At 41.8% G+C, this 18984-nt stretch overlaps 1 protein-coding gene across 2 annotated transcripts; it reads right to left on the reverse strand.

Annotated features, from left to right (window-relative positions):
* Positions 1-6694: 6694 nt before the first annotated feature.
* LOC119649375 lies at positions 6695-16164 on the reverse strand. Of its 2 annotated transcripts, XM_038051492.1 has the most exons (4): positions 15734-16164; positions 10375-10691; positions 7119-7389; positions 6695-7065 (listed from the first exon to the last, which is right to left on the reverse strand). In XM_038051492.1, exons 2-4 carry the CDS (start codon positions 10684-10686, stop codon positions 7052-7054), a joined length of 597 nt encoding a protein of 198 aa, XP_037907420.1. In that variant the 5' UTR covers positions 10687-10691; positions 15734-16164; the 3' UTR covers positions 6695-7051. The 2 variants fall into 2 exon arrangements, with proteins under 2 accessions (XP_037907420.1, XP_037907419.1); XM_038051491.1 differs by having other exon boundaries at positions 6695-7389.
* Positions 16165-18984: the final 2820 nt, after the last annotated feature.

The following is an 18984-nucleotide window of genomic DNA, read 5'->3' on the forward strand; positions in this document are numbered from 1 at the left end:
TGATCGAACGCCACCACCTCTCAGCCTTGATGAATGTCAGAACATATAGGGGGGCCAATATAGACTCGGATCACTATCTCGTTGGCATGGTGCTCCGAGCTCGAATAACAATACCACCTAGAATCCCCTCTGACAATCAGGTGAGAGTGAACACTGAAGCCATCCACAACACAACCCTCCGCGACACCTATAAGAGGGAAATGGATGCCGCAATAACCGCAGTCAATAGAGGACCTGGAGATGAAGCATCAACTAATGATATTCACAACCACCTGAAGAACGTTATAATGGATACGGCCACAAATATACTTGGCCCCAGCCGCAAAAGGAGTCGGAACGGCTGGTTTGACGATGAATGTAAGCTAGCAACGGAACGGAAGAATGCCGCATACCGAGTAATGTTGCATTCTCAAAGAACGCGGGCACGCGCAGAGACTTATCACGAACTCCGTCGAGCAGAGAAGCGACTTCACAAACGGAAAAAGGAAGCCTGGGAGAACCAACAAGTCTGTGAACTAGAAAAGTACAGGGAACAACCGCACCAGGCGCGGAAGTTTTACCAACAAGTCAGCAGGATGAAGCCTTATACACCTCGATGCTCATCCTGCCGAGACAAAGAGGGAAATCTGATTTCCGACAGAATGGGCATATTAGAGCGATGGGTTGAGTACTTTGATGAGCTACTGAACAACCAGAACATCGGCGAGTTGGAGGTCCCGCCAACTGAAGACGACGGACAAATACTGCCACCACCAAGTTTGGGAGAAACAGTCCGTGCAATTCATCGGCTAAAAAATCATCATAAGGAGCCGATGGAATTACAGCCGAATTAGTTAAATATGTAGGCGACCAGTTACACCAAGTGGTTCATCAACATGTGCTCAAGGTATGGGACAGCGAATCAATGCCTGACGATTGGCAGCGAGGCATAATCTGTCTCATACATAAAAAGGGAGATATCACACAGTGCAGCAATTATAGAGGTATCACGTTGCTGAGCACCATCTATAAGATTTTCTCCACTATCTTGCTAGGCCGGATAGCCCCATACGCCCAGAACATCATTGGCCCATACCAAAGAGGCTTCACTCCAGGCAAATCAGCAACAGATCAGATTTTCTCTCTGCGGCAGGCGATGGAAAAACTGTTGGAATATGGACAACAGTTGCACCATCTGTTCATCGACTTTAAAGCCGCCTATGATAGCATAGCCAGGGTAAAACTGTACACGGCCATGAGAGAATTCGGTATCCCGACGAAATTAATAAGACTGACTAGCCTGACCCTGACCATTCGACATCAACAACGGTCTACGACAAGGGGATGCGCTATCATGCGTCCTCTTTAACCTGGCCCTCGAGAAAGTGATCCGTGATGCTGAGGTGAATGCAAGAGGTACGATCCTCTTCAAGTCCACCCAACTACTGGCCTATGCTGACGATATCGACATCATGGGAAGAACCACCCGAGATGTAGAAACTGCCTTCATCCAGATCGAGCAGGCGGCGCGAGATCTTGGGCTGCACATCAATGAAGGCAAGACAAAATATATGGTGGCAACGTCAGCACCGAAGACGAATCAACCAACAACATCAAACCGCACTGGTCAAACACAAACACGAACAAGAATAAGGATAGGGGAATACAACTTTGAGACCGTTGACAATTTCTCCTATCTAGGGTCGAAAATCACAACCGATAACAACTATGATGATGAAATCCGCGCACGGTTGTTGTCAGCCAACAGAGTCTATTTCAGCTTACAAAGACTGTTCCGCTCGAAACGTCTCACCATAGGGTCAAAGCTCTTACTGTACAAGACTATGATCTTGCCAGTCCTCATGTATTCCTCGGAAACTTGGGTTCTTAGCAAGAAAAATTGCGAACTCTTGGCCGCGTTCGAGAGAAGAATCCTCCGAAGAATTTTTGGCCCCCTACATGAGGATGGACGATTCCGTAGCCTACACAATGACGAAATCTATGAGCGATACCATGACCGTCCGGTTGTAGATAAAATCCGGCTCAATAGGTTGCGGTGGGCGGGTCACTTAATCCGTATGGATGAAGATGATCCCACCCGGAAAGTCTATAAGGGCAATATCTATGGTAGGAAAAGAAGACTAGGCAGACCCTGCCTAAGATGGAGCGATGGCGTAGGCCAGGACGCCAGACAGCTTTTAGGGATATCGAATTGGTGGACCTCGGCGCAAAACCGGGATGTCTGGAGTTCCTTATTAAGGCAGGCCTAGACCGGATACCGGTTGTTGCGCCGTTGATGATGATGATGATGATGTAAAGCTGGTACTGAATTCGCATGTCTTGGGGAAGGATAAAATTGGCACACTGAACATATTCGCTACCTTTCACTGGCATAAGCATTCGGAATATTGCCGTGGACGATCCGATCCGATCTGGAACACGTCCAACCGGCCGAACGAACTATTATGTTCAATTCCCGAATGAATCATTCAAACTCTACCATGGAGTGGATGAACCTGCCTCACCATATCGGAGGTAGGGGTATGGTTACCATGGCGGCACTATCGCCAAGTGGACTCGGTGCGCGCTTATTTTTACAGTAAACAGCAGGCAAGTTCCTTGCATGCAGCTGTTTGTAAAACAGATTTTGGACTGACTCCACTTAACTTAAAGGATCGATGTTCCAACCCTCTGAGTGGGGTGACCAAGAGCGGATCGATGTATCAAAGTCGAAAGCAATGCACGGTAAACATGTGAATTGCATTTGGCAAACATTTGTCGATTTGCATTTGTCGAACAGATGGCTGTATGCTTGAGAACTCTTTGCTGGGACGCAAGGATTTATGTATACTATTCAAGACGGCGTAGTCACTACCCACGTTTATAAAAAGCTCGTAATGAAAGAGCGGATAAAGAACGACCAGCGCAGAATGTGTGGTTCGGCGTTAGAGAGGACGGTTATGTTATGTTATGTTACGTTATGTAAGGTGATTCAGCACCACCAAGCATAGGCTGATCACGAGAACATTTACCGTTTACCGACAAGAGTCGCAAGCAGTATTTGATAGTTCTGCTTGCAGCATGTACCAGCACCGGCAACTTCTAACTGATCACCACCTACCGCACAACAAGCCTGACTTGCTGGTAGTTGACAAGACGGGTAGCTGCGCGCATATTATTGATGTTATTGTTCCCAGTAATAGCAACATTGAACAAAAGTACGTGAAAAAGAAGATGAATTATGGATCAGTAGCTCGGGAAATCAAAGAAATCCGGCGTCTCAAAGGTGTGGTTATAGTTCCCATATTGTCAGCTACAGGTATTGTACCTAAATCCCTCACGGCTTCCCTTGATGTCCTGGGACTCTCACACAATCTAGTTCAAACCGTGCAGAAATATACCATTCTACATACGTGCTCAATATTGCGGGGAGTTCTCAACGGATTTTCTCATTAACCTATCACCTTTATAATTTAAGTAGGTAGGATAGCCCGAGCCTAAATGCGTGGTACTTAGTGCTAGTATTAAGTAAAATTCGGCATTTGCCGAGATTATGATAACTCGGAAATATAATAATCCAGTCAAAGCTTTGCTTCTAAAAGTAAATGAAGACGTTCATTCAAATTCTGTAAATCAAAAGTTGACTTATATAACACAAATATTATCCAAAAGTTTCTATAATTACTGGAATAATGATACGATCGGCAGTAAGTAAGTAAGTGCTATTTCCGAAGATACGTTAAACAGGAAAAACTACGTCTTTCTGTTACTTTTTGTTGGTTTGATTAACTGTTATGTGTTTTACGCGTCCTCCTTTGCCTCCAACAGTCAAATCAGAGGGCGCCAAATACTTTTCCTTATTCAACTCATCTATTCTCACCTTCGGGGCCTTTTCTACGATGACTTGTACCCTCCATGAATACTTACTTCTAATTTGTCACATTCCGTGCTTTTTCGAAAGGGTGCTCATATTGGAATTTTACTATGTTTGCTTTCGTAACGTTATAACACAACCTTACACTTCTTTATAACATTTCTAAAGACACGTTAAAATGGCTTTCGTCAACAGCTTATGCCAAAACAAGTCGGGAAACCGGAAGTTGAACGCTTCAGGTATGAAAGGTTTTGTGTATTTCTTTTATATAGAGATTTGAGTGTGCATTTGACCCATTAGTATGCAGCACGTAATATATACATATACCCACTTTCAAGTGATATTGACATTCAAAGTCTTGAATTTACACTGAAGCGACAGCTTTGACCTATTATAACTTTGTTAGTAATAGTTCGATTCGATAGAATCATGCTCGATGATGCAGCCTACATTATTGCAAAATTTCGTGATTCTAGGGTGAACCTAAGGGGGGTTTTCCTGCCAATTACCAAAAATTATAGTAATGTACTATTATTAACTTTATTTAAACAGGTATCGATATGGAGGGTATTTCGGAGCCTAGGCACTATATAGTCGCAGCCCCCTGATTTTTTTCAGATTTTTCGGTTGGGTAGTTTCTGAGAATGGGTTCGTTATAAAAATGATCAATTTGAACCCTCCGCACTCCCCATCTTTCCAACAAATATCAAAACTAAGATCGGCTTCGAAAAGTACTAACTGAGACCTTTAATTTGATACCCCACATGACTATATGTGATGAAAAAAAAATTTACACCCCCCTTTTGCATGTATGGGGACCCCCCCTTAAATTCGACGTAAAAGGATGTAACTCACTGTATGCGTGAGCGTTCACAGTTCCCATCTTTCTACCAAATTTGGTGTCAATCGCTATAACCGTCTCCGAGAAAAATGCGTGTGACGGACAGACAGACAGGCAGACAGACGGACAGACAGACAGACAGTAAACCGATTTTAATAAGGGCTAGGGAGAATTAGATTCTTCTTGAATGGAATTTTAATATTTCACTCGAATTTCAATTATTCTCGTTAATTATGACGTGAGCATCTTATTTGGATCACTTAGGATGCTGTTAATTAGCACGAAATTGATAAGTTTGAACTTCTATAGCTTTGACACTAATAGTTGGATTTTCATGGAACTTGGCATGTGTATGCACGAGACTGTCCTCTATGCCGGTGCAGTAAACCTATGATGATCTTAAGGGGAGTTTTTTAGTCAGTATCTAAAAGTTGATAATATACTATTAGTAAATTTATTTGAGCAGATACCGGAATGGGACATCTCTCGAAGATTAGATTTCACGTAAGTGTTTTTCGCAAAATCTTAAAAAGGGCTGCAGATAAATAGATTCTTGATAATATTTCACGCGAATGTCAATTATTCCGGGTAATTAGGATGTCAGCATCTGATTTGTATGGCTTTGAAAGCAGTAAATTCGCGCGAAATTGCTAAGTTTGAACTGCTATAACTTTGGCGTTAATTACCAGATTTCCATGAAATTTAGCACATATATATACGAAATATTGTCCTCTATGCTGATACAAAATTCGGAAATCCTAGAATGAATTTAAGGGGGGTTTTTCAGTAAATTTCTAAAAAGTAGTAATATACTATTAGTAAGTTTATTTGAGCAGATATCGGAATGGGACATATTTTGAGGCCTAGATGTTATCTAAGCGCAGCGCCCTGATTTTTTTTCGGATTTTTAGGTTGGGTAGTTTCCGAAAATGAATCCTGTCTCACTTTAAGTGTGTAGATTTTGACTTCTTACTCACGCACTTTGCAATTCATGTCAAAACTAATGTCAGTTTCGGAAAGTACAAATCAAGACCTTTCATTTGATATCCTGCACAACTATATCCGGTGAAACAAATTTTTGAATCCCCCCTTTGCATGTATGGGGAGCCCCCCTTTAAACTCCACCTAAATTTATGCCACTTGCTGTATGCGTGGGATTTCATAGTTCCCATCTGTTCACCAAATTTCGTTCGGATCGGTTTAGCCGTTTTGGAGAAAAGTGCGTGTGACAGACAGACAGACAGACAGACATTGAATCGATTTCAATAAGGTTTTGTTTTACAGAAAACCTTAAAAAGAGAAAATACCATCGGAGACGCCTCTCTCGCCATTTTTCCACGGTCGGGACAAGGTCATATCCATTGCGGGTGTCCTCATTTGTGGCCATGGGCTGTTACCCAACTAACCCATCATAACATCTTTGCCGCCATTAGCGCAAGGCACCGCTTGCCACTATATTAATGCAGACAGACAATGCCCGATAGACAGACCGATAGTATTAATGCCAACCGACAGAGATGAGGAGGAGTATTCCGCAAAGGGAACTGAGAGATGGCTTTTCTTTTGTTTGGATGAGCAGCCCGTATCCGAATCTTTCGGTAACTAGCCATTTCATCCACAAGAAGCAGAAATGTTCCCTTTACCTCGTAAGCTTTACGTCGTCATGGATAGGGACTGCACCATTACCATCCCTCATAGGACCATCGAGAGGCTTGCGACCACCTTTTTTTTTGGGATGAGGTGTACGGCAGCTAAGTCATTATTTTTTGCGGTAGATTCCGCTTCCCCTAATTCCTAAGATTTTCCGCGGTAGTGGACGTTATTGACACAGAGCACAAAACCCTAGCATTACATTAAATTCGTATATATATATTCATATATATATACTACCGTATCCAACTTATTAAATTTTCCAAGCAAAAAATTTTCTTAATTGTGCCTGAGGTGTATGAAATTTACGTATGTAAACATTAAATATTTGATAATAATAAACATATAAATTGCCTATGATAAATTTATTATCAATAAAGTTAGTACATAAGTTGATATAGTAAGAGAACTGTTATCAATTACTTTGGGGAGCAAGAAATTCATCTTCTTCCTGTTCCAATTTAGGTTGTTCGTTTGCAGGAATATTGTATGCTTCTGGCGCTGGCTCATACCGTGGTTGCCACGTATTAACATAAATCATTGATGGGCCTGATGTTGCTGATGTTGATAAGGAAGATGTTGGAAGCCTGAAGGACCTTAAATGTGCTGAAGGGGCAAATGGTGATTGCGAAGGATAGATAACCCCTGGTTGATGCGAATTGGAAGAAGATCGTCCACCAGGTGTCACAATTTGACCCGCTGCAAATTCACCCATTTCTAACTGGAATAGTATATTGTCTATCTTATTTTTGGCAATGGATATGGCTCGACTACTTTGATTTGCGCAACGCATTCTGCTGGCAACATTCTCTCCATAAACGGCAAAATCATCCTTTAATGTCATACTTTGGTTCATAGTTCGCATCAGTTTGTACGCTTCATCCTCCCTAGAATCGTCGTTCATTGCTTTTCTCTTTTGGCTAAGCGTTGAAACTGTGGACATAGGTGATGCGCGTATATTTTCTATAAAATCATCACTTTCATGTTCGTAGGATGAAACGCTCGTATCGCTGTCCATATTATCGTCGTTTTCTGCTGCACCATCCTAATAAGCATTTAAATACATTATTATTATAAAATTCTTTAATAAAAAATGCTTGTTAGCTACGTTTTAAAACTAAGTTTTAATAGTAGAGAAGTGGATATACAGGAATATTTTATACCTACGTACATATACCTATAGATTACAGATATTTAAGGATTGAGGAACCCTGAGATTAGGCATTAAGGTGGTTTGGGTTTCTATCTGTGTGTTTGAGGCGGAAGAACCATAGCTTCTCTACATTCAGACCACAGTGCCCCATTGTACTCGAATTCCTGTCTCCAACTGGATTTCGCTTCTTCATTACAAGAAGGACACTCATAATCTTGTACAATTATTACTTTAAGCAGATACCCAGCTAGTGAATTATAGCCAGTCAGAATGCCTGCAATAATTTTGCAAGTATCCCTGCTTTTTGATAGGGTAAACTTCACAGCATGTGTGTTTGGTTCTGACAGGTACAGTTTAATGTGTCTAACAGAATTTGGACTCTGCGACCTGTTATTATGGGAAGATTGTTCCCACTTTTTAAACGAAGTCTTAGCCAATGCTACTTACACTACAATTGCTGGCTTCGGTCCGGCATTGAACTCTCCTATTCCTGAACGATTTTCCAGGTAATCGAAGAGCTACTCAATGTCCTCATTGCAGCTTGGCTATTGCCCCGGATTGCGATGCGCCTGCCTTTCAATAGCTCGTCAATAACCCAGGTTGCCGCCCCTAGGATTGCATATACTTCAAGCTGTTGCTTAATTAAAGAGGGATGAAGACGGCTACGGTCTCGTAGCAGCGAAGAGGCAAGTAATCAGACGCCGCGATTTAGATTAAAACTTATCCAACTGTGATCTGAGCAGGATCTTTAGGTCGCCCCAAAGCATATACCCCGCATTGACGTCACAACCTATTAACAAATTAGCCTTCTTCGCTATGATGATGGATGTCAGATGTTGTAGTTCTTCTGGTGGGGTTTGACGGCGCAATGGTTGACGAGCTCGAATCTCAGCCATCATGGCGTCTGTGTTTGTCTCGCTGCTATGAGATTATAATTTGCACCGTGTTAAGTGTAATGATAGTAGAACTGAAGCACCGTCTGATTGTGCGGATCTCCTACGCTCCACTAAGGACTGAACATGAAACACTTCCTCTGTTGACGCTGATCGGTCGTAAGCCATATAAGCCGAGGAGATATACACGTTCTGTTTGGACCAGATTGCCCATCATTAGGCCTCTGAAACTCAGATCCAAGTATAGAAAAGTGTGTAGAGTCTTTTCGGTAAGGATACATACTCTTGGTCCATCCGATCAACAAAAAATTTGCAGTGGAATGAATTGTAATATTTACTTTGGAGCCGTTTGTTGGTTCGGTTCCTTCGATCCAGAACTCCTACATTAATGCAACGTCGAAGTACATAGATTTATCTGCGCTACAGTCAGCATGATCTGGTTAGATACGAGATCAACAGTTCCCGTTGGACCGTCCATCTTCATCTTCTCCAACAAGTAATTAGAGACGTCGACTAGGTCTGGGTCGTCTACCGGTTTTGCGGAGAGAAGCAACTTCGGGGTTTTGAAGAGGCAAGAATTAAATGCATTTGTCCTTATCCATGCGGATCTTCGGTTGCCACAGATCTTCTAGGAGTCTCATCGTGTGGGACAAACTTGAGCTTTAGGTGTCGCAAATTTAAGCGATGCACGAACCGAGGAAGTCTCTAGAGAAATAAAAGCAGGGGACACATTCCCCTTTTCCCCTTTGCCGTTCAGGAGATACATATTTGTTTCAGTTTGTGGGTTTAAATGCGAACTCGAAATTGCCGTATCATTGGAAAATTTGGAAGATGTTATATATGAGGTGAAAGTAATTTAAAACATAGAACCCAGCGCACTACTGTTGAGTTCTCTTAACGCAGAAACTCACACGCAAACGGATAATTCCACAAAAATATCAGGATTATGCGTTAATAACTTTATCATCAACTTCTTAGATACAAAAGCAACTGCCTTATAATTTGTGAAAATTAATTAGAAAGTTATCTTGAGACATTTTTCTTACGGCCGACTTAGCTCGGCTCTAAGAAGAAAAAATGAAAAACACAAAAAAATAACTCTCCACCGGGTACTGCTCGACTGACAAGGTTTTGCTTTTCTACCAGCCTCATCCTCGCCCGCTCACTTTTCGAGCACACTGTCATGGGGTCTTCCTGCTCTTATTAGTTCTTAGTGATTTCACCAGTATGAATGCTAAGCCATGCACTCAGTATATACTGGCCCCATTGCCGCATATCACAGCGGGGCTTTTATTGTGATGATGAATCCGAACGACAGGTAATCATGGTTAAACCACTAGGAGTAAACTGTACCTTACTAGCAACCTCCGTTGAGCAAGGAAAAATTCCAAAATGACTCTTAAACATATTCCAAATTAAAAGGGTCATATCTTGTGGCGACTTTAGCATTGAGAACAACGACGAAACTTAATGGCTAATTACAGAACATACCAGCTCGGAGAAGTTAAATCGTTTCCTTACCTAGGATCAAAAGTCACAGTCCAAAATATCACGACCGGAGAAAAGGACGCAAGGTTGTTGATAGTCAACCGAGTTTACTTTAGTCTATGAAAGAACTTGCGCTCAAAATGTATCTCCATAGGGTGAAAGCTTTAAAGACCATGATCTTGCTAGTTCTCACGTAATTTTCCAAAACTTGATTTATAAGTAAACAAAAGTGGGAACCCTTAGCGGCGCTTTTGGAGAAGATCCTCCAAAGCATTTCGGCCCCTTATATGAGGATGGACTTTTCCGACCACCACAAAGAGATGGAACCTTCGAGCGATACTGTGCTGTGATAACTACGACTTTGGAAAAAAGCCAGCAGTGGGGTTCTAATTATAAAAATTTTTTTTTATTATTATAAAATATTATAGTATACTGCAACAAGGAGCAATTTCCTGACTTAACATAGAATACCAAATAATTAATTTTTAAAAATTACCTGTTTAGTGGTGCGACCGCCTTTAGAGACGTTTCCTTCAAGAAAGGTGAGCATGTCATATCCAAACCATACCGCGATTCCACACCGTCTTTTCTCCTCTACTTTCTTCCTTTCTCGTGTAAATTGACTTCTTACGGATTTAATTTTCTTGGATATCTCAAGGTCATTTGTTTTAAAATGTGAAGCCATTTTTGATATTTCTCTATATTTGGCATTTTTGTCTTGGTATTCCTTGCACTTAATGTCCCACAACGCGGGTGCAGCTTTCAGCATTTCGATTAGCTCTATTACCAGCTCTTTCGTCCATATCATATTTGCTACAAAAGATAAAAAGTTGCGTTGGCCATAATTAACTCCTAAAATCAATTTATCAATTATAGTTCATTATTATGCTTTACAAAAAGTCGAATTTTAACACTAGCATAATTTTGATATTGTTAGTGGCTATCCACCGTTCATGTAGATATGGATTGAGATGCTCATAACTGGTGTATTGATACGGGAAGCACACACAGTATTTGGCTTAAGAGTTTTAAAATAAATTGATATAATCCGTTCTGATATCTTTGAAGATTTAAGGAAATAAACCTTTTTCTTTGTTACTGCTCAAAGCAAGATATAGTAAATTATAACCTAATAATATGACTGTCATCCACAAAGAATTTAGTCGTCTTGAAAAGTAGACAGACCACTAATTTGTTTTTTACGTAGTATATAAGTTAATGAGATCGAATTAATTAGACAGAAACATCAACATATTATCCGTGCCAATATAAGGAGGATTGTGGATATATTTTGACGACACTCGCGACCTTGTATTTACTTATCACCACATGATACTTTCCTATATATTATAATGAGAGCGGTACGACGTAGATCGATAACATCCTTATGAGACGTCACCCTTGTTACACCGTCATTGACAGTAAAACTGTTCCCTAAAGGACCATCTCAGCCCTTAACATCGATCCTTGATTGCGTACTTTAAATCAAGCCACGGTTATAACAACGAAAGGAGCGCGCTCACTTTAAATCTGAAACACTGTGAGAAGCATCGCTCTATCTACATTGCAGACCTAAATCTAGAGAAAGTATTTCATTGTTTTCCACATAAGCTCATTTGGTAGACATTTTTAACAAGACTGAATGCCAAAGAAACTTCGAAACTGCTTTCTACGCTGTTATGATCCGAGTAAAGTTCGGATGATGGCAAGAATATCAAACCCGGTCCAAATCTCTTTCAGTGTTTATCAAGCAAGCGCCCTTTCCCCACTCCTTGCCTTTGTCATGAAGTACAGACATATCGAAGTATTAGAAAATGAATTCGCCACGAGGGGGAACCCTAATAGAAAACAAAACACCTCCACCAGTTAATAAGGTGAGAGGAGCAATGAATAAGCGACACATTAGAAGCGGCGACAATAAAATGCAAAAATGTAAGAATAAAATACCCTAGAACCCTAGAACGTATCTTAGACATCATCAACTTGATCTTGCTGTTGAGACAACTGCATTTTTAGACTTTAGCAAGGCAGCCATAGTGGATTTAGCATTGCTAATGCGTCGGGCAACATCCAGTTCGGTTGCACCGTCCACGAAAAATATGCTTCCTGGATATACAAATTGATCGACGCCTTCGGTGCTCTGCCCATTGATGCGAATAAAAAGAGTGCGATGACCCGCCAGAGTGAGAACTTTGGTATTGGCCAGGGTCCTTGACTTGGTGACAGAGCAAACAGATGTCATCAGTGTAGTCGAGGTATTTGAGGAAAGATCTGATCGCCCATTAAATTCCTCCACATCCTCCGGACAAGGCAGCGCGAAGTATGTCACCGATAACAAGAAAAAATAATAGCGATGATAGGATGTGACCTTGGAGGACTCGTCTTTGGAGCTCAAAATCTTCCGAGGTTTTGTCTCGGTGCAGCACATGATATTTTGCGCCACCTTATGTCACTCTAATAATAGCTATTATTTTCGCCGGCATGCTCCTCCTGCATAGAGCACTTCAGATACACTCCCTGTTCACGGTATCGAAAGCTTTCTCGAAATCAATGAAGAGTAGGTGAAGCGAAGATCTAAACTCCACGCACTGTTGGTGTTGACGTGGTCAATGCAGGAGGATCCGGAATGGGAACCAGCTTGCTCTATGTTGCTCAAGCTTTCAAGATGCCCTTTGATATGTTGCAGGATTATTTCAACTGTTATCTTTGCGACGCATTCAAAACGGGTGTCTCCTTTGGAATCTTAAATCATTCCCTTCTTTCACTCTCTGGGAAAGGTCTCGGTTTTCCAAGATTTAGATACGAGTGGCACCAGTAGATCTGCAGTGACTGCAGGTAAAGCGATTAATACCTCTGCGAGGAGACTGTCAAGTTTTTACTCCATTTGAGTGCTTTGATGGCCACAATACTTTCCCTTCTGCTTTAAGGAACAGTCCACAGAAACATGTCTCTTCAGTCGGTCATCATCGTGAATAAGAACCCGACCGTTGGCGTTCTTTACAGGACAATCGAAAGATTGGCGACTACATACAAGCCCTTCCGTGATGCGGTATACATTCCTGAAATCATTCCGATCTGCGTCATCTTCCGCTTGCCTAACCAGTGGAATAATAAATTATCCCTTGTCACGGCATACACTACGCTGAACTTCTCGAGATTTTGGTGAGTATCGGAGTTCGAGTGCGTCAAGCCCGCCTCACTCGCAGCGGTCAGCAAAGCCTTCAACCCCTTCCGTTTATCGAACCATTTCTATGATTCTGCGTCCCTTCGGGACGTGGCTAACGACCTGTGTAACACCAAAAAAAGAGCATTTTTGATGACTGCCTAATGCTCATCAATATTCTCCGGCATGTTACTCAGTGTATATGCCATCCGATCTGCAAGATAGTTCTCCCACTGACAGATGTGTTATACAAGCGGTCGATATTGAGCTCAGGGGATCCCAGTTCCACAATCCTGCCGGAAGTGGCGAGCGCATCACAACAAGTAAGGGACCATCAAAGGGTGCTGCTTTTTAAGGCCGACGTCAACGCCTTTCATGTTACGTACATCCAGGAGACAACTCCTAAATCTACTGCTGATCGCAAAGTGATCTGATTGCTCGTATGGCGGTTTAATTGCTCGTATAAAAAATCCTTCTCCACTATACCGGAAATTTCCGTTGGTGCGTAGCATTGTACAATTGTAATGCTTCTTAACGTGGACCGAAATCTTGCAATTAGAAGTCTGTCAGAAACCAGCTCCCAGGTCAAGGGAACGCCGGATTCACGTCTGCTACCACTTGGCCAGAATAGAAAAACACATTGCTGCAAGAGTGAGAGGAGTACTCTCCAGAGTCCCACCATCTTACTTCGCTTAACCCCAGAATAATAATAATAATCGTTGGCGCAACAATCCATATTGGATCAAGGCCTTGAAGTGTGTTAGAGCACTTCATTCAAGACCGTAACCCCAGAATGTCCAGCTTAAATCGCTGGAATTCCCGCTTAAGTTCGAAAAGGCGAGCATTCTGAGGACTCCCGCCACAGTTGCCGAGGAGCGTGCGCACATTCCAGAAATGAATCATAGTCCGTTTTCAATAGGCAAAAGTCTTCCGCGTGAGGTCAGTCCCTATCGTTGTCGTTTCGGTAACAATAAACTTTGGAGATTTGCAGGTTGCTAGCATGCAAATTTCTATCCTTTTAGCCGACAAGCAAGGGAGCCTTTCATTGCTCTTCAAGAGATAATTAATTAAAAGAACGTTGTGTCACAATCAATACATCTTAGCTTCTTTCCTAGTTATTGAAGGGACAATCAACAAAGTTCGTACTTAAAACATACATGGGCTTTAATCGGAATAGGGTTAGATAAAAGCTAAACGTTTGAAAATGAGAATCGGGAACACCACAGTGAGCGGATCTACTTCGATCAAATACTTGGGAGTAACCCTGCACGAACTCCTCAAGTTCAAACCCCACCTTCAGCTCGCTATCAGCAAGGCACGCGGTGCAGTCAGTAGCATCTACTATCTTCTTCGCAAGACAGTAGGTCTCACCACCAAAACCAAACTGACCCTGTATAAGGCCCTTATAAGACCCGTTATCTGTTACGGAGCACCAACTTGGATCTCTTGCTCCAACCAAGCAATGGCAAAATGCGAGTCATTCGAACGCCGAATCCTTAGACATTGTACAGGCTTGTCTTACAACTGGAAAACAAAAAAGATCGGCAAAAACGCCGAAGTGTATAGGCGAGCCAAAGTCAAACCACTTCGAGAACACGTTCTCACAATAATGGAAAGGTTCTTCGAAAGAACGGAGGACCACCCCAACCCATTAATTCGGCAACTCTACCAACAGGGTAAAACCTCCCCATCGGCCACATTCTTAAGGCCCTGCCAAATCGTGAGTTCATCTCTAAGACCCAAAATCCTAACCCTTTTTGAAACTCCTTGCCTGGTAGGGGTGGATAGAGGATAAGCACAGAAAATTGTAATGTGCTTATTGTAAATATTAGTTAAGGATTAATTATGTTAGATTAAGTTAGATTAAATTAGGTTAAGTTAAAATAAGTTAGGTTAAGTTACATGTAACTAGGTTAAGTAAGTAAAATTTCACCTTCTCGCGCCTTTAGTGCGGGCGCAGTTTGGAAATACCAAGTGCTATTATAAATTGTCAAGATCGATGTATAAATAAAAATATACACAGTAAAGTAGATTACAGAGAAGGTCGGGTTGGCCAAACTATGTAATAGTCACCCGTTTGATAGCGTTAAGATCTATTAGCCGTTATTAAGCTAGCATTAAGTAATCATTGTCTAGTTGTAAGTCACTATGAGTAAATAAATGAAATGAAATGAAAGGGTTAGATAAGTGTCATCGAAATTGGATTCTATTTTTTTTTATTTATATAACGAAATTTAATTTTACATAAGAAAATAAAGCTTACATGAGGTTTGACAAATCATTCACTAACTTTTGATTGTACTTCCAAAAAAGTAAGTTCTTTACTGTAAGTCAAATACATGTATGTATATACGAGTATAATTGTTAAATAATGTTTCCACGATGAAGTGAATTTTCACTAGTAAAGTAGAAAGTAGGACATGCCTATGAAAATAATCTATTAATGTAACAAATATACTAAAAGCTACACTCTGCCCGAAAGTGCTTACGGAATCGTTCTGGTAAACTCAACCCTGCCTACAGGGGTAACTTATGGTCAAAATAAAGTAACCATATTTGCAAAATATTTATGTCTATTAATTACGCACACAAGAATCTACCCACCCATTAACCTAACTTAATTTTTATGTTAAAATGCTTAATTAAAAAAACAAGAATCTCTAAGAAAACTATTATACAGTGCAACTCTTACCTTGTCACTGGGCTGCTCTTTTGTACATACATAAATGCAGATAGATCTTTGTTTGTGGTCACTCTTTTTGGGATACCGAGACGCTTGGACAGTTTTATTGGCTTGAAATCACAATATAGTATATTCAGCCGTTTCCACTACCACAATAATTTCTCACTGTTCAACTACGCCATTGGTTCACGTGCATACAGAAAGCAAAAATTAATTTACAACGAAGTAAAAATTATTTCATAAATTAAAACTTTCAGTATTGCAGAAGATATGAGAGAAATTATTCAAACTCTTCTTTATCGTCTTCGTTCCTCTGATACAATTGCGTCTCAAAAACACCACTTGCGAGAATACACTCTATTCCAAATATACAAACAAATGTAGGCGACTCGTGTTGCCGACGTGTTTCTCGCCAACAAATCGTCGGTATCTGGCCGCACCGAACACGATGGTACAAAATCGTCCACACACAACACTATCAGTATAGTAATACGTACGTAGTTCGTAATGCACGATACGTATGCGTACCCCCATACACACAGCTAAAGTGCACGAGATACAAGTTTAGTTATAGTAGTAAAAAGATACAATTGGTATAGCGAGTTTCGTGTTGCCGACCTGCTGTCGCGCGGCCAACCAAAAATAGGGACTTGGAAGTCAGCTGGAACGCACAAACATACTTTGTAGCATTATTCATTTTTATAGAACGGATATTCTTACTGTGTATAAAAGGAAGATTAGGATACTCCCTTGGATGAAGAGGTACGAATACGTACCAGTGACTCTAAAAAAGTTAAAGTGAAAATGGAATACATGCGAGTTGCTGCCGACAATGCCATTTTTATCGGCGACAAGCCGGCAGCAGCAGTCGATATATGTATAAGGTGAAGGGGTGAGTAGCCGTCGTTATCAAAACATTTAGTACGTACTATACACCACTAGCACTGTATACGGGCGATTTTGCGCCGCTATGAGTAAATATGTTGAGTTGCTCGTATCCACGTCCCCCATTTGAAAAACGAAAACGATACAAACTCTAGTGTAGGCTATGGGCAGTGTAAGCAACCTGTCGGCAAGTGGTGGAAAACCAGAAGTTTCTCAGCCGTAAAGAGAATAATTGTTCTTTAATCCGAGTGTGCTGATCCTAAATTTAAAATTAGTTTTTCTCATGTAAATTTTTCAATATATGGTTTGAAATGTTTTGTGAAATATATTGTGTTTGGTGGGAATATTAACAACAACCAAGGGTCTACAACTCCATTGCAAAACACACAATACAGAGATCGTGACTTTACAATCTTGTGCAGGTGAGACTGAAAACCCCCATGCCCACTTAAAATTGGGTAGGGAAATAGCCATGCTTCCGATTTAGCCACCCACCTAAGTTGCCGATGAGCCGCGCAGTCCCTCTGCCTCTAGTTTTATTTTGCCAATACAGTTGCCACTCATCTAGGGTGCGTTGCCGTTCTTCCCAAGCAACCACCTCCCTTGGTGCTTTTCCCTTGTGCTTGAATGGCAACGGGGCTTCACTCCCGCGATCACCATCACGGCTGGTTCAGAGACAGTGCGGTACACAGACGCCACCCGCAAAGCGCCCCGTCTCTGTACTTGAGAGAGACGCTTACCATATACCTCCTTGCCAAGATCGTCAGCCCATACGTCTGCGCCGTAAAGCAGGACAGACCTTGAACTCATCAGGAGACGTCGCCTGCTAGACATTGGACCCCTAATGTTTGCCATTAGCTTACTTAACGCCGAAACTCCAATTGCAGCCTTGTTGGCTGACCACTGGTTTCGACTCGATTATCGATTCACCGAACGATATGGGGCGCAGGGTCGGAATTCTCTTTTTAGCCAGTATAACTACTTCTTTTTTTTCCATTGCCAGGTTAAAACAATGAGTAGTCATCTATCTGCTTACGCATCGCATCAATGTGCCAAGTCTGCAACAAGCACCGCGACATCATCTGCATAACCGAACAGGCGGGCCTCTTCTGGCACGTCGAGTTTAAGTAGGTCCCTCAATATCTGTAAGAGATATTTCGGCACGTGGAAAGTATTATCTAGTGTGCCTAGAATATATTTCCATCTTACGGATCTCCCTGCTTGAAAACCAAACTGCCGGGAAGATAACTCTCTAGCAGCGCGTATTGCTTCAGCGAGTCTATTTGTGATGAGCTTTTCGAGCACTTTTCCAGCAGTATCCAGCGTAGATAGTGGGCGGTTTGAAGACGCCAACTCGGGGTCGCCTTTCCCTTTGTTCAGCAACGCAAGCCTCGCCACCTTCCAACGAGCAGGGAAAGTGCCCTCTTTCAGGCAAGCGTTGAAACTCTTATAATAACCAAACTATTAAAGATGTCGACTTGTAAGTTTACTTGTTTCTTTGCTGCTAAAATTGCATGACAATAAATAATAAACAAGTCGAGAAACTGGAAGCTAGACGCTTCAGGTATGGAAGGTTTTGTTTGTTTCTTATGTAAGTATATTTGAGTCCAGAACTATCCGGTTTGTACGTAGCCCGTAATGTATATGTACATTTAACATGTCAAAGTACTCACTTTAGTAATATTTAGTATTTTAGGTTATTTGCATGCCTCTTTACACTAGCAACTCGTGAGCGGTTACACTATAGTGCATGTTAATTTGTAGGAGGCGGATCATGCTAGTCGCCTCCTAGTCCCATCCAGTTCCGCCCTAAAGATTAGACACCACCCCGAGCCCGCAGTGTGTACTGTGCTTTCACCAAACGCGCCACAATCCAGAGAGTACAGTTTCCGCTTTCATTGCAAGTCTTCGTTTGATAACCAACCTCACCGCATGTGCAGCATGCTATCCTCCTGTCGGGTCCCTTGCAAATTGCTGACGTGGGTCCATAGTCCAAACATCTGTAGTACCTGGTGTGGGTTATCCGTTTTCGTACCTTGTATACTATCCAACTAATTTTGATTTTCCCGCTGCGAAGGAGTTTCTTCGCATGTTCCTCGGGGCCTTCCACCACTACGAGCTTTGGCCTCGAATATTCTCCGAACTGATACCTATCCGGGCGTTGATTACCTATGGACATTCATGCTTTATGGCCTTTTGCACTTCGACCTTTTCCGTTAGGCAGTAAAAATCTCTTTTAGAGAGCACATAGACTCTAGATTAGAAACGAAAGCCTTCTCCCTCAGTACCACCTTGATCGCTTCGCAAAACGTATTCTTATTATCCGTCTTCGGGGATAGTTCGATGGGGCGGGGTCCCTCTTTATTTCTGGTCTT

Source organism: Hermetia illucens, chromosome 2 (assembly GCF_905115235.1).
Source record: "Hermetia illucens chromosome 2, iHerIll2.2.curated.20191125, whole genome shotgun sequence".
Lineage (NCBI taxonomy): Eukaryota > Metazoa > Arthropoda > Insecta > Diptera > Stratiomyidae > Hermetia > Hermetia illucens.